The 16,706-nt window shown below is 34.0% G+C and overlaps 1 protein-coding gene across 1 annotated transcript; it reads left to right on the top strand.

Moving 5' to 3' along the window:
- The first annotated feature begins 10,048 nt into the window (after positions 1-10,048).
- LOC131603424 (uncharacterized) lies at positions 10,049-15,418 on the top strand. Its single transcript, XM_058875723.1, has 9 exons — positions 10,049-10,453; positions 10,556-10,648; positions 10,922-11,026; positions 12,224-12,376; positions 12,785-12,883; positions 12,977-13,105; positions 13,838-14,017; positions 14,515-14,631; positions 15,114-15,418. Exons 1-9 carry the CDS (start codon positions 10,196-10,198, stop codon positions 15,273-15,275), a joined length of 1,296 nt encoding a protein of 431 aa, XP_058731706.1. The 5' UTR covers positions 10,049-10,195; the 3' UTR covers positions 15,276-15,418.
- Positions 15,419-16,706: the final 1,288 nt, after the last annotated feature.

A 16,706-nucleotide genomic window follows, 5' to 3' on the forward strand; every position in this document is an offset into this window, starting at 1 on the left:
ATGAATTTTAAGATGTATGTTGGCTAAAATTAAATTTTACAACATTTCAATATAATACAATATGAACACAATAAAAGGCATATAAATAACTCAAGCCTTATAAACACAAATCTGTTGAATGTCGAATTTTCCCCCAACATGCATCTTGAAAACAAAAAGATTGTTCAATACACCTCATACATTACTCACATACTCCGGCGAAATTTAAGAGATAACCTTTAAAATCGGATGCATTTAATATACAACAAATCATATTTAGAACACATTAAAGCTAGATTTAAAAAAACTCTGATCTTGGAATTCGTATACTAAATAACCGATATTGAACTCCAAACGCGCCTAACACATCACACCCACATCCAATCTCATAACCACACAATTCCAAAATAATCCAAATTGGAATCTTTGAATTTTCTACGGAGATTGAAATCTGAACGCTTCTATTTAAGTATTCACGTCTTTTCCTCTCCTTTTCCATTTTCATTTTGGCAAACAAAGGAAAACCAGAGAGTTTCTCTTCATTTGCATTCTCAGAGCTTGCTCCATTATTTTTCAAACATTCCAGAGCTTCTACTTCATTGCATTGAAGCTTAGCACATCTCTAGTCCATTGCATTGCACAAATATGAAGTTTTACTCCATTGCATTGACAACTTACTCATTCTCTTTTGTTTTTTGATTTCACATGCATGCATTACTGAAATAACTTATAGGTATGATATATTAGGATTAAGTGAAATAAATATGTCATTTTTGTTTGTCATGAACTACTTTACTTTGAAATATTGAACATTAGAGTTTAAGATTCGTGCATTGTTTCTACTTCGTGTTTCTGGTTCAATGCAATTCGAATTTTGAATTCAAAACCCTTAGTCTGGAGAACAAAATATAAAGTTTCTTGTTATCTACTCCCTCCATTCCTTATTATAAGCAAGATTCCACTTTTTAGATACATTGAATTATTAATGTATCTAGACTACATATAGTCCTAATACATTAATAATTCAATGTATCTAAAAAGTGGAATTTTGCTTATAATAAGGAATGGAGGGAGTATCTTTTGGATTGGTTTGTTTCTATAATGGTCCTGCTTCGTTGTTTTTTGTTTCTGTACTCAGTTATGCCATGTTTCTCTACTAGTTTGTTTTAGGAAAAATGTCAATCAATCAAGAAAGAGTGAAACTTTAGTGAAAGAATGAAAAAGAAGAGAAGAGAGAAAAATAAGAAAAGTATAGTAGAAATCTGAATTCAAGTATGTTTTAAAATGAGGAGAAACCTCCTTTATATAGAAAAAATATAGCTCGAAAAGGAAAATGGTCCATGGACTTTTTAATACTCATAATTAGTTATGCCTATCACCTAATCAATTATGTAGTTCAAATATGGAAAAATTTTAAATTCACTGTCACTATTCAATTAGAAGCCCTAAGAATCAACTAGGACGCTTTATAAGAGATAATCGGTTAGCCCTAATGTGCTAATTGATTATCTAGTGTAAACTACACTTCTAAGAGATTATTCAAGCTAGTAACCAACTAGTTATTTATGTAAAACATTTTCTGATGATTTTATAAAAGTAGAAAGGCTTCAAAATAGTTTAGTGTGTGTGTGAGAGAGAGTTGCCTTAGTATCTTAGAAGATACTCTTATACTTTTACAATACACTTATCACTTAGACTCGAGACCAGGTGAGCTTTCACACTTCCTCTCTTTCACAACCTTGAAGCTTCAAGACCTTTTGCTAAATTCACCATGGATTCAACACTTTATTTGTGACTTGACTTCGTCTATCTGATGAGGCTTGATATGAATTCTTTAATAGATGCCTTCACCATACGCCGATTAATCATAGATCTTCAATGACTACACTAAACATCGCTTGACACTAGGTGTTGTTAGCATCCAGATAAGGTTACCTACAATCATATAGCTCCATAAATCTCATATCTTATTTTTTTTAGAGATGTCATCCAGAGCCATTGTCATTTCATATTCCATTTGGTGAAATGATGATCACTCTTGATGTTGTTTCTTTCCTTTTTTATCTTTCAAGTAGAGGTGATTTTTGGGATGCCCCACAGTGTATCAATGAAGAAGGTGTTGTTTATATGGTTGTTGACCTTCTAGAAGTGGCCCTATAAGATACTTAAAGAGAGGTTTTTGGTTGTAGGAATCTACATTACAAACTAGAGTGGCCCCATACTTTATTTATGCATCAACGAGGTTTGTTATAATTCAACTATGTCGCTAGAGCTTATATGGTGATGTTGTTACTCATAATCAATAAATCTAACATAATCAACTCATGCTTTCCCAATTTGTTGGAATCGTTGATGATAATCCACCTTATTACTTGCCCATGCAAGTTCCATCCATAGAGAATTTATCACCTATTGCATATCATTAACAACATATTACAAGCAAGAATGGCTCCATGCTTTATTTCTACACCATTGAGGCCTGTTACAGCTTAACTATGTCACGAGAACTTATATGGTGATGTTGTTTCTCATACTTAACAAAACCAACATGATCAATTAGTCTAACATAATCAACACATGTTTTCTCGAGGTGTTGCAACCGTTGATGATACTACACCTTATCACTTGCTCACACAAGTTCCATCCATAAAGTATCTATCACCTATTGCATATTGTCATACCCCAAAATTTGTCCACCAGTTCTCAAGGTATCTTAGCATAAGCAATCTTCTCAGACACCTATGATCTTCAGCCATTCAAGGCCACACAAGAAATAAGCATGGCTCTCTCTCCTAAGCAACAAGCACCCAACTAGGGTTTTGCTTTTCTCAAGGTAAAACCAGGCTCTAAGGTTTCAAGCGGACTTCATGACTTCTCATATTCCTCAAAGAATACTCACACCAAATTTCAAACTCTGATTCACAAGTTTGCTCAGTCAGAAGCTCAAAAGATCAAAAGTCGACCAGTTTGACCTGGAAATCAACTATGGTAAACTTATAGTCAAAACTCCTAATTTTTGGTTAACGTCAACATTTTGAGGTTATACTCACCATTTGAAAAAGGGTTGATCATGGTTAATCAAGAAAATATCAAAGATCATCAAAAGTCCAAGTTTCTAAATTAGGGTTTTTAAGGAGAAAGTCAACTGAACTTTGACTGGGCATAACTCTCACATGGTTCATCAGAAATTGTCCAACAAAATCTCATTATCAAGGAAATTCAATTCTCTACAACTTTGATGTTGGGCCCAAGACCAAGAAATGCATCATTTGAGAGATAAGAGCCAAAACATTATAGGTCCTTTTAGAAGTTCACAAAAAGCTGTTTTTTATCAAGAGCCATATCTTCAAAATAAAATCTCCAAATGCAAAAAATATTCCAAAGTGGCTTGTAGAGGACATCTTGGGCTTTCCAAAAAGTCCTACATCACCTTCATATGCCTGCCCCTAGGGGGACGAAAATTAGAGAGCAGAGGCAAGAGTTTCAGGTTACAAAATATCAAGAAACTAGGGCACGTGGAGAAATTCTTCTCAGCAAGTTTCAGTCCAGGAAATTTATTCAATCGCACTCCTAAGGACCAGAGGAGGCACCTACAATCATCCTTGCAGCTTGAAGTAGCCCAGAAAGTGCCCTCCAAATCGCAACGACCCATCGTTGGTGAGGTTTAACGCATGAATGGCAAAACGCCATAACTAGGGCTTGAAGGTTCTTGCTTTCGTATCACGTGTTCCAGGAACTTTCAGGCCAAATGTCCACCACCATTGAATTCGCCTTGCCCTAATTATGTGATATGGGTGCTTGTTCTTTGTTTATATACACGTTTTGGAAGGTTTCGTGGAACGTGGCCATCGAAGAAGACGACCGGAGCAAGCTCCAGCGTCTCTGGTTTCTGGGACTCAGGCAGCAGAGGCGTGGCAAGTGATGATTCGTCCATCTTAAATATGGGGACGGTTGACTGCACAAGGAGAAGCTCCCATTGGTGGGTCATCAAGACCAACTCCTCTCCCCTTCTCTGATTCGTCACTCCAACCAATCGGGCCCCACGTTTGACTTATGCTTTGAATTCACCGTTTGAATCAGTTTTTACTATATAATATGTGTTTCAGGTTTCAATGAAATCAATGACAAGCAGCGCAGCTGGTGGAGACTATTGGCCACTAACCGTACAAACAGGGGTTCGAATCTGCCTAGGGTATTTTATTTTTAACAAAAACTTGCTTTCAGATCTAGTGCGCGCGTCTTCATGTATCCAGGGTGTGCCCTCGTTGCAGTACCGTTAGATGTTCAGAGATTCAGATCTGGAGGCCTGGAACGCTACTCCACCATGGACTAGCAAGCTTGCTCCACACTGGATCCAGCGTCCAGTACTTCACTCATTTTAAGTGTTTTTTTTATTTGTTTTCCTTCCACTCCTTTTTTAACATATAATTAATTAACTAATTATTAACTAATTAACCAATTAGACTTAGACATTTTAATTTAGTATGATTAGGATTAAAATTATTTTTAGTTAGGATAAGTTTTAATTAGGTTTAATATTTTTTATCATTTAGTTAAAAAAATAATTAGGTTTATGTTTTAATTAGTTTAATAATTCTAATTAACTTAGTAATTAGGTTTTAACTTAATCCTTTTATTTAAAATTAAAAATACCAAAAATAATTAGACACTTAGGGTAAATTAATTAGGTTTTTCTTAACTAACTTTAAAATCAAACATTTTCCGCTAACTTTCTCGATTCTCTTCTCATCTCAAAATCCCATGGATGTCGCATGCTTATTTATTATTATTTATTTAAATCATTTCATGTATATTTAAATATTAGAAATCGATGTATAGGTCGCACGGAAATTTTTGTCATAGCTTAGAGTTATTTTCCGCACATTTACTTTCCGCACCTTTGCTTTTCTGCTGATATTAAACTGCTTAGATGTATGCTAACTAGGGTGTGTATGGCAAGACTAAAAGCAATTGTAGCTAACTTAATACAAGATAAAATACCCGAATATAACACACTCGCACTCACTCACCTCTAGGGTACGCCCCTCTCGGTTGCCTTATGAATAAATAATGGTCGTGTCCCTCGAATATAGAGGTACCTATAGCAAACGTACCTCAATTCAAAAATCATCAAAGATCATGGTCCCTCGATGACCCTCGATGTTGCCTACGAATACACGATCTTGTCCCTCGATATGTTGCCTACGAAAAGAGATGATTGTCCCTTCGAATTTGCTAAAGGTACCTCTACCATGTTGCGTTCAACGACCATAGATGACCCTTCGATGTACCGTACACATCCAATGTATAGGACTACCTACCCTCAAATGGTATGGATAATACTATCGCCCAAGGAAAACTTTAAAGTATGGGAAAGACCTTACAAACTTAGGGTAGGTAACTCTTAAGTGCTTGCTCACAACAATTCAACTTCAAATACTTTTCACACCATGTTTTTTAACATTGTCTTTTCAGACATTTCAAAATCAAACTGTTTTTCTAAACACACACGACACTTTTCAAACATTTCAAAACAAACAAAGTGAGCTAAGCAATTAAGAGCCCATGGATAACCATGGATGCAAAGGGTGCTTACACCTTCCCTTTGCATAACCTACCCCCCGAACTCAATCTCTTTTCAAATAAGGTCTTTCCTGTTCTTTTATACCTTTCCTAATTGGATAAAATAAAAGTCGGTGGAGACTCTTGCTATCCGCAACATTTCTAAAAAAGTCAGTTCTCCCACCGAGTTATACATATCATTAACAACATATTACTTGCTTCTTGCCTGAACATTTTTGTTTGTTCGAAATCGTCAAAGTAAATTAATCATCCTTGGAAATACAACTTTAATTTATTTCCAAAACAAGATTTTTATCAATCAAAATCACTTATGGTATAGTCCTTTCCTTTATAAAATGTTATTCCAGCTTATCCAATACATAACAAAAGTTCTCTGTCAGCTCTAATTCCTTATAGGAAAATGCAATAGAAAATGTTAAATCAATGAATGTCATAAAAATAATTTCAAACAAAGGTTACCTATACTTGTTTGTCATGTATGTGTTTGCAACGAAAGTAGTGTGTGTGTCTAGGTGGAACATGTCACTTTCTCAAATCAACATGTTGTCGCTCATTTGAAATTAGATGACAAAAAGCGCATGACCTTTAAATCTATCTAGTAAATTGCAGTTCAGAAGTCCATATTTTACATCAATCTTTAATCCTGAACCATCTTTAGACATCGTTTATATGATTTTGAATGGACAATAGCATTTTAGATGCACTTTGTGCTGCACTATCTAATTCGTTGTATTTTTCACCTTTATCATAACCAAATGTTAATTTTGTTACTTCTCCCTTTTTTTCGTGTTTCAGTATGTGAACGTGTAATTATAACAATCCCTTAATGTCTGATTCCAACCTCCTCAGTGCACCTTATCACCTCTTCTCATGTATCAAGTTTCTGTGCAGTTGAGAATGCATTAGTGATATCTACCCATATCTGATTTTTATTGCATATATGTAAAGGGATCTCCTTATCAGTAAAAGATTAAAAAATTCAAAACGAATTTGAAAAAAAATGCATACATAGGTAAGTTATCTGGTGAACAAACATGAAAACAACCGAAAAACTTATAACCAAGTTATCCCATAAGATTGTACTACCGGATAACTATGATGTAAGTTATTCGATGAATAGACCACTATACCAAAATACTTGAATGCAAGTATCCGATGAAGGAAAACTCCATACTAGAAGTCTTTAAGTAAAGTTCTCATGTACAGTGATGTATATGTGTATAATTTTGCAATTTCGAAAAAGTTATTTGTGATGGTAAAAATTTAATGGTAAATTATTTGATATGTGATAAAGGATAAAATTGGAATATTTTGAAAGATGTAGGGGTGAAGGGATAACTTTAAGGGTATGGGATAAAATTGTAACACTATAAACATATTTTACAATATCAGTTAGTCGTAACCGATGAATTTTAAATTATGAATACTTTTTATTTTAATTACATCTAAAGTAATAACTATAGATGATTCTGATATATTGACAGTGTAAAATGCATAACAATTTATGTTTTATATTATTTTAAATGATTTTTTAGTATTAATCAGTTGGATATTTATTTAATCTAAAAGTAATTAAGTGATCAGTTATATTAATGAGATAGTAATTCAAATTTTAAACATTAATTTCTTTATTTTTTCTTCATTATTTATCAACAACATTCATAATTTTGATGAAGATTAAATTCATATATTTCTATGCTTCAAATAGGGTTTGTTCCAGGGAGAAATATAAGTGAGAATATCGTGATTGCTCATGAAATGCCTCATAGCATGAAATTGGTTTATTTGCGATTAAAGTTGATCTAGCCAAAGCTTATGACCAAATAAAATGGTAATTCATCATGTGTTAACAGTGGTTGGTATTCTGGCAGAGTTGCTCTCTTTTATAATGTATTGAGTGACAGTTAGGACTAATGTGATGTGGAATATGAGTCTCTCTAATTACTTTTAGCCTAAATATGGTATTCGCGAGCGTGATCTAATATACCCATACTTATTTGTGCTAGGCATCAATAAGTTTTCCCACATAATTCTAAAGAGGTAGATAATGGAAGATGGATCCCGATGAAAGCTGGCCGCAATGGGCCAAGTATATTTCATCTTATGTTTTGTAATAATCTTATTTTGTTTGATAAAACCAATTATACTTCTATGATTTCAATGGTAAATGTTTTAAATAAATTTTGCACAATGTCAGGTCAGAAGGTGAATCATGATAAGACTCCGATCGATCTCTTTCGTAATGTAGATCTTGATATTATAATGCCTTTGATAAACCAATATGGAATTCAAGTAGGGGTGGCAAAACGGACCACCCGCCCCGTCTTAAGCCCACCAAAAAAGAGTGGGACGGACAAGCCCGCAAAGTGGAAACGAGCATAAAAATCTAGTCTGTCCCGCCATGGTGGCGGGTTGGCGGGCGTCGAGCTTCCCTGCCTATTTTTTAAATAAATTAACAGGCCTTTTTACCTTTCAATTAGATTTTTCACTTAGTTTTTAGAATAATTTTTTATAAAACATCTTTTTAACAAATTTTACTTAAAAAATATTGCATACATTCACAAATAAATGTATAAAATAAAACTATTAAGAATTAAAATGACTAGAATCAGTTAAAAAAGAGCGGGCTTAAGGTAGGACGGACTGAACGAATAGGTGGGGCAACCTGTGGTGGACAGCGTGCTTTGGCGGGACGGTTTTTGGTGGGTCGCAGACCCAAAATCCCCACCCAACCTGCCATATTTTGGCGGATGCGAGGGACAACCCAAAGAACCACGACCCGTTTTTTCACCCCTAATTTCAAAAATCACACTTATTGGGAAATTATCTTGGTGTTCCAGCATTTGTCCAAGGCGGTATTCAAGTTATCCCAATACATCCAACGATGTCTATGAATATTCCTAAAAGTATTTTTAATGACATCGAGAAGGTATAACGTTCTTTTATTTTGGGTGATAATAAAGAAAGTTTGAAAGCTTATATAATAGATTGGAATACAATTACTCTTCCGAAAGAGATGTGACAGTTGGATTTGATAAATTTAAAATATATGAATAATGTGTGTATTATGAAGTTAGAATGGGCTTTGAGGATATGGGAACAATTTTGACTCAAGTTCTTAATGGAAAATATAGTCGATATGGTATTATGAATGGGGAAGTTATGATGATTCCAACTGATTCGGCTCTTTGGAAGTCTACTGTGAGTTTGTGGTCTAAGCTTCAAGATAACAAATTTATGGGTGTTAGAAATGGTGGAAATATCCTTTTTTTGGGATGATAAGTGGTTGGATGAGAAGACAAGTTTGCGAGATGTGGTTGACATGGTGCCCGAGGATATTAAATACTTAGAGATTATGTGATGTCAACACTAATGGAGCGAGTGAAATTTAAATCTCATTCGTAATATGCTTCCAGACAATGTTGTTCAACGCATTATTTCTACTCTTCCTCATATTATGTAGAGTGATAATGATGTTTGTCTTTGGCCCGGAGATAAATTAGGAAGATTTACTGTTGTAGAAACATATCATTCATTAGCAGGATATCACTTAAATGAAAATGTCCCAAATTGGAAGAGTATCTGGAAGTTTGATGTTATGAAGCGAGTGTGAGTTTTCATGTGGTAAGTTTTACACGACATGATTCTTACAAATTGGCAAATGACTAAGCGGCATTTGAAATAACCTTATTGCACTCTCTGTGACCAATTTAAGGAAACAACAATGCACGCCCTTAAAAATTACTAGCTAGCTATAGAGATTTAGACTTGTCCTTAAAAATTGCTAGCTAGCTATAGAGATTTAGACTTGTTTAGTGAATATTGATAATCATGAAACATTCTTCATTAGAACAATGGATTAAGTTTAATCTAACTTAAGAAATTGGTCAAAATGGTGATAATAAGTGAAAGGATGTTTGAGATACTTCTTGTTATTGGATTTGGCAGTGTTGGAGGCAATTATAAAAGTATATGAAAATCTTGGTGTTTTATCCTCAACAAAGTTAAACGATATCATAATTCAAAAGACATGCAAGTGATGGTTATTAGCACTTCTAAACAAACCATTAATGTAAGTTGGTCTTCTCGTATGCTTGGGTGAATGTGTTTGAATGCTGATGATGCTGATTGTCTAGTTGCATATTGCAATGGTGTTATTTGTGATAGCAATGAAAGATGGATTGTTGGATTTACTCGTTATTTTAGCCATACCTCAACATGTCTGACAAAATTATGGGGGTCTTTATGAAAGAAAATTCTTAGCTAGAAAACTTGGTATCATCGATTTGAAAGTTCAATTAAATTCAATTGTGTTTATTTAAAGTGTAACTACTAATAATATTAATCGTGTTTAGTTCAATAGTAATTTCTTCTTCTTCTTGGATTACGGTCCCTACCATATTATTTTTTGGCAAAAGAGTAATTTCATTATTAAAACTAAATTTATGAACTACTAAAAATAATTAAAAAAATACAATTTAGGAATTAAAATTCTTACATAGCTGTTGATGATTCCATAACCAAATGCAACCGTGTGTAGTGTTCTGTTGTTCATCTCTTCTCTCATCAATCAATCGAGAAATGAAAATCTAGAAACCCTAGAAAACGTAAAATTCCTCAATCACTGAACAAAATGATGAGGAAGAAAGTCCCCGATTGGCTCAACAGCTCTCTCTGGTCAGTCCCCAAATCTCCTCCCTCCTCCGTCGCCACCGAAGACAACTCCCCTCTCTACAGCCCAATCTCACAGCCGCCGCGACCTCCGTCCCCTCCCGTCGTAGTTCAAGATCCTCCGCCTGAGCAGATAATCGAGGAGACTCGATCCGAAGATCAACATGATGCGCCTCCTTCTGATTTCGATGTCTCTCACCAGGCTCAATTGTTGACTGAGGTAGTTTTCTCTCTTCGTCTTCACTTTAACTAGTGATTTAGCGATGTTAGTTCATTTTTCGTGTTTGCGAGTTTTGATTTTTTTTGGGATGGTTTTGTTCAGTTGTCGAGGAAGGTGATGGATATGCGGGAATTGAGGAGGATCGCGTGTCAAGGTGTGCCTGATTCCGCTGGGATACGTTCTACATTATGGAAGGTGGTGACATTTTTCTTTCAATCAGTTTCTTCATTGGTTTTGGTTAGGATTATTGATGTTAGAGAATGAGAATTGGAGTTGAATGTTTGTTGCTATGTTTTATTTGATATGGATGGAAATGCAGTGATGGAAGTCTAATGATGCTTTCCAAATAGGGATTTAGTTTGGTTGTTTTTTTGTTAGTATGAAGTAGAGTGTTTTATTTTTGTTGATGGAAAGAAGCAAGTGAAATTGTAGAATACTATTGTAACTTATGCTTATTGATGTTTGTAGCTTTTGCTTGGATATCTTCCGCCGGATCGAGGGCTTTGGTCATCTGAATTAGCCAAGAAGAGGTCCCAGTACAAACAGTTCAAAGAGGAGATTCTCATGAATCCTGTAAGTTAGTTGCCTTGCCTACAAAGGACTGACATCTTCCCGTTATTATCAAATTAGTTTTTTTTTTGGTGGGATCAGTATGTGCGGTACACGTATTGTACATAGTACATACCGAGTCCGTACCTTCTGATTGGTACGAAATAATTTCGGGCTTTTTAGTGGGTTAAATTTAAGTTTTTTAATGTATATATAAAAGGAAAAGTAAAAAGTCAATTCCATATAGTCTTTCGCTCTTGACTAACTGCGTCGTTATGCAACTTTTAGGTTTCAACTTTTTACTCCATGAATTATTAACACTTTTCAAGTGTGATTTTTTTATGTTACTGAGCCTATCTCGATTCTTTTTGAGAAAATTGCTTTTTAATCTCGATTCTTTCATGTTATTTTTTAATAATATAATTCTTTTTTGTTATTTTTATAATTATATTTGAAAAAAATTATACTGACATACCCGTACCTTAATTTTTCTAAAATTGCCGTATTCCGTACCTGTATCTGTACCGGGTATGTACCCGAACCAGTGCAACACAGTTCTAAGGAGCATGGTTATCAAAATCTCGATTTAAATCTTAAAATCTAACGATTTTACGATCTCACTCACCCCCAACGATCTAGATATTTAATAGAATCGTGTGTTGTATTCAAATCATAAAAAAATGGTAACAACATTGATTATGTGTGATCTATGCCGGTTTCGGCCACAGTCGGCCATTTTCCGGCCACCACCATTACAGGCCGAGAAGGATAACAAGATATAGAGGCACAAAAATTATGGTTCAGTGGCGTCCATTTTCCCACAAATACAATTGCCTACGAAAATATCATGTATAAATACTTCAAATATGTAGTTTTATTTTATTTTTTCGTAGTATCTTACGATTTTTGTTACGATCTTATATTTTACGATCTTGCTACCCATTCTCGATCTTACAAAAATAATTGAGTAGGATCTTGCGATCTTAGTTACGATCTCATGATTTACGATCTTACTATCCCCTCCCGATCTTATGCAAGATCCAGATTTTGACAACCTTGCTAAGGAGATTATTATTGGATTAATATTTTAATTTGATCCAATTTTACACCAGCTGAGTGCATGCTTGTCAAAGTGCAATCTTGATAGACTTGGTGATTTTTAATGCTTCTTGTTCTATTTGCTTTATCTTTTTGGCTCTGAATGTTTATGTCGCTAGCTAGTCCGAAATCACAAGGAGGATGTACAACTCTACAAGTGGTGATGCTGAGGATGCCGCCAAACGTGACAGGGCCTTGCTCTCTAGATCAGAAATCCCTCACGATGAGCATCCTTTGAGTCTTGGGAAGACCAGCGTATGGAATCAGTTCTTCCAGGTACAATGCAAATGAATCTGTTTTTATTAAATATATGAATATTTCTATATGGAATTTCTTATCACGCATGAACTATCATCTATGTTGTATATAAAATCGTCGAATGACATATCAGTCCATGATACTTATCACATGTTTCCTCTGCCTACACAAAAAATGGATTACTAGAACACATTTGTCATATCTGTAATGTTAATTACTTATTTTTCTACTGTCTTTGATCATTTTTCTATAATCTTTTTTGACAGAGACATTTGCAAATTTCTTACAACAAATATTGCTGATTATCTTGCTACTCGTTATTCGTTACTTTTTTTAATGTTGATTATATCATAACTATATAAATTTGATGATGCTTATGTACTATAATACTCTGGTAAAATAAATGATCCTCTTTGAATTTTGTAGGATACAGAAATCATAGATCAGATCGACCGAGATGTAAAGCGCACTCATCCTGATTTCCATTTTTTCTCCGGCGATTCAAAGTTTGCAAAATCTAATCAGGTTGTTCCTTTATTTTTGTAGAAATTGGTATAATATCCATAATTCAAGTATTTTCCAGCACCAACTTATGATTTTTTTTACCGACATTTTCAGGAGGCTTTAAAGAACATATTAATTATTTTTGCAAAGTTAAATCCAGGTGTAAAATATGTTCAAGGGATGAATGAGATATTGGCTCCTCTATTCTATGTGTTAAAAAATGACCCTGATGAAGAAAATGCAGTGAGTATATTATATTTTTTTGACTTCTTGTAATCTTAGTTTTCCTGTATATAATCCATCACAGAGCATATGACCCTGATGTTGACTTCCTTTTTTAACATCCAATTAATTATATATTTGTTGTGTAATCTTATTGCCTACTTAGTGGGATGAAACTTGTTGTTATGTGAAATCTTATTACCTACTTAGTGAGATAAGATTTGGTGGTTGTTGCTGTGTAAAATCTTATCAATTTAAATTTCATATTTTCCTAGGAACCTTTATTTTTTCTATAATTTGTGTCGCATTGATTTTGCAAATTCTGTTTACAAAAGTGCTTACCCATGATAAGCTGATCATTTTTCCTTTCTTAGTCTCATAATCAGAATCACTATCCACATCTGTCATTCTTTACCTTTTCTACAAATCACATGTACATTTTTCATGCTTTTTTTCCTCGTTCAACTGAATGTTATTTCCAAGTGTATGCATAAATTAAAGGAGACCCCATAATAGGGGTAGAGATGAGATGAATGACAAATCAGAATTTAGGTGTGATCAGTTTAAAAGGTATCATTACTCATGGGAATTTAGACAAGAAATCTTGCTATAATGTATGATCACGAGAATGTTTGTTTTGTTAGAAAATAAATTTGTAGATTGTAATAGCGGGTCATGTAGATTTATGCTACATTTATGTTCTCTTTCATTGTTTGTTTATTGTGCTTAACAGCTCCCTAATACAATATGCAGGCTTTTGCTGAAGCTGATGCATTCTTTTGTTTTGTTGAGCTACTGAGTGGGTTCCGAGATAACTTTGTCCAACAACTAGACAATAGTGTTGTGGGAATTCGTTCAACTATTACTAAATTGTCCCAGCTTTTAAGAAAACACGATGAGGAGCTGTGGCGTCATCTTGAGATCACTTCCAAAGTAAGAGATTTTAAGATATGTATTGTGTATAGTTACAGTTTTGCTTTTAGTTTTGGAAGTATATTATTAAGTAGACTGTGCATATATTTTGAACTATTCTGGTTCTTGAAATTGCGGTTGGCTATATATTTTTCGTTTGCATTTTGTGGTATATACTGTTACGCAATTGTTTGTGGCCTCTGTTCACTTCTCTGTTATATTAAATTTGTTAAATAAACTAAATATTGAATATACAAAAAGTGAGTTCTTTCATGCTTCATTGCTTTAGTGGTATTATTAACTTCTGTGATCCATTGTTACAAATGTTATTTTGACCATTATGTTAATTCCTTTTTTGCATGCTTGCCAAATTATTCAACCATGTATTTTCTTGTGGCTACTTAACAGTATCAGAATGTTAATACCTTTTTTGCATGCTTGCCAAATTATTCAACCATGTATTTTCTATTGGCTATTAAACAGTATCAGAAATGGCTCATTTTTCTTCTGAATATCAGGTCAATCCCCAATTCTATGCATTTAGATGGATCACTCTCTTGTTGACTCAGGAATTCAATTTTGCCGACAGCCTTCACATTTGGGACACTCTTTTAGGTGATCCAGAGGGTCCACAGGTACAATACAATCTTGTTCTGATTAACTTCTTATTTTAATGAAATGGCATATAGCACTTTCATCGTCTCTGATTACAATAATAAGAGTTCAGATTGGATTTGAAGTTGTGAAGTTACTTTTAGGAGCAGAGAAGTTTTTGCTTATACTGATGCTGATTTTTCATTAGTGTTTCACTTTGCATTTTTACTCTTAATCTACTTTAGAAGATCTTGACTGTTTAGGAAAGATGAAGATTACAGTCATATTATTGGAACAGTAGAACAGATGTTTTGTTCTCTCTTTTATGCATGAGAGTGCTTGATTGTATCATATGTCACTAGTTTTCAGTGACTATCTCTTGCTACTAGAAATTCCTATTACTTCTCAAACTGTATATAGAACTGATGATGGTAGTTCAGGAAGTCTGTGAGTTTGGGTAATTTGTTTATTTTTTTTAGCCTTGAGCACTTTTTAGATGGAAAACTGACACATTGTTCTGTAGGAGACTCTTCTCCGGGTATGTTGTGCAATGCTAGTTCTCATTCGCAAGCGCCTACTAGCAGGGGATTTCACCTCAAATCTCAAGTTGCTACAAAATTATCCCTCGACAAACATCAGCCATTTGCTCTATGTTGCCAATAAGTTTCGTGTACAGTCAGTCTAATGGTTCTTGCCCCTCACCTGCATTTTTTGCATTTTGCTTTTGTATCTCTAGTTTAGTGTTTGAAATTCAATGCTTGTAAATGACTCTAAATTTGAGGGTACATCAACTATTTATTTTTCTAGTGCTTTTTAGTTTTTGTTTTCTTCCTATCTGGCAATTCATGTTTGGTGAGTATATAGCCTACATTCATCTCTCCCTACTCTTCAAAGAATAATAGTTGGCTGAGACATTACATCAAATTATGATGTGAAATTATGTAAAAGTTATGTTGAAGTATATGTATTATATATAACCAATTGGCGAGAAAGGCTCGTTGTGAATGCCTCTCCATGCTCTGAAAACAGCACCTCCTTCGCCCGCGCGCAAAGAAGCTAATGGGCTTTCCATTGGTGGAACGATCTCATCATTTCCCAACTTTTTTTTTGTTGGCAATATCTTAATTCATTTTTTGATACTCTTAAAGTGTGTTTGGATGGAGCATTTTAACGAGGGAATTGAAAATGATTTGACCAAAATTCATTGTTTGGATGAAAAATATAGAGAATTGTTAAAATGATGTAAATTTATGAAGTATTTTATTCAAGTTAAATTTAAAGAATTTCAAATGACACCAAAAAGTAAAGAATTTGAAATTGCTCCATAACTTGAGTGTTAAATTGTTTATTATTAATTTTTTTGAAATTGCAAAATGATCCTTATATTTTGTTAAAATTATAAATTTATCCCAAAATTTTTCATTAAAATTGCAAATAAGGCCCTAAAATTTTTCCAAATTTACAAAATGGTCCCTTAAATTTTTAAAAAATTGTAAATTAGTCCTTATTTTTCATATTTCAAATTTGGCCAAAAAGTTTTAAAATTGATGAAAATGACTAAAAAATTTAATAATGAATCATTTTAATACTTCATCCAAACAAAAGAATTTAAAATTGAATGAGTTTCAATTGAATCATTTGAATTGCTTAGAATTTTAAATTCCTTGAAAATTCTTAATTGCCCCATCCAAACACACTCTTAGGCATCTAGCGCAATTTTATTTATGTTCTCTGCTTTCAGAGATATATATATCAGGAGGCACTTTTTTTATCAAAATTTAGTTTTTTCCGGAGGTGCATCTCCAAAAATACGCTATTTCATTAAAAAAAAAAAAATTCTGATGTGTATCTTCAAAAACAGGAGGATATTTTTGGAAGTGCACATGGTGTCTAAGAACCTCTAAAGGGTGGAGTAAGATATTGCATTTTTCCTGTGATCCCTTCCGGCTGTTGTCTTGGGGTTGACCAGCAAAAGTGAACCCATATTCCTCTAGTTTATGACGTCGGCTGATTTAAATCGGTGGAGGGGGAGATCTCTTCCGACTGTTGTCTTGGGGTTGACCAGCAAAAGTGAACCCATATTCCTCTTGTTTATGACGTCGGTTGATTTAAATCG

Source organism: Vicia villosa, linkage group LG5 (genome assembly GCF_029867415.1).
Source record: "Vicia villosa cultivar HV-30 ecotype Madison, WI linkage group LG5, Vvil1.0, whole genome shotgun sequence".
NCBI classification, from domain to species: Eukaryota; Viridiplantae; Streptophyta; class Magnoliopsida; order Fabales; family Fabaceae; genus Vicia; species Vicia villosa.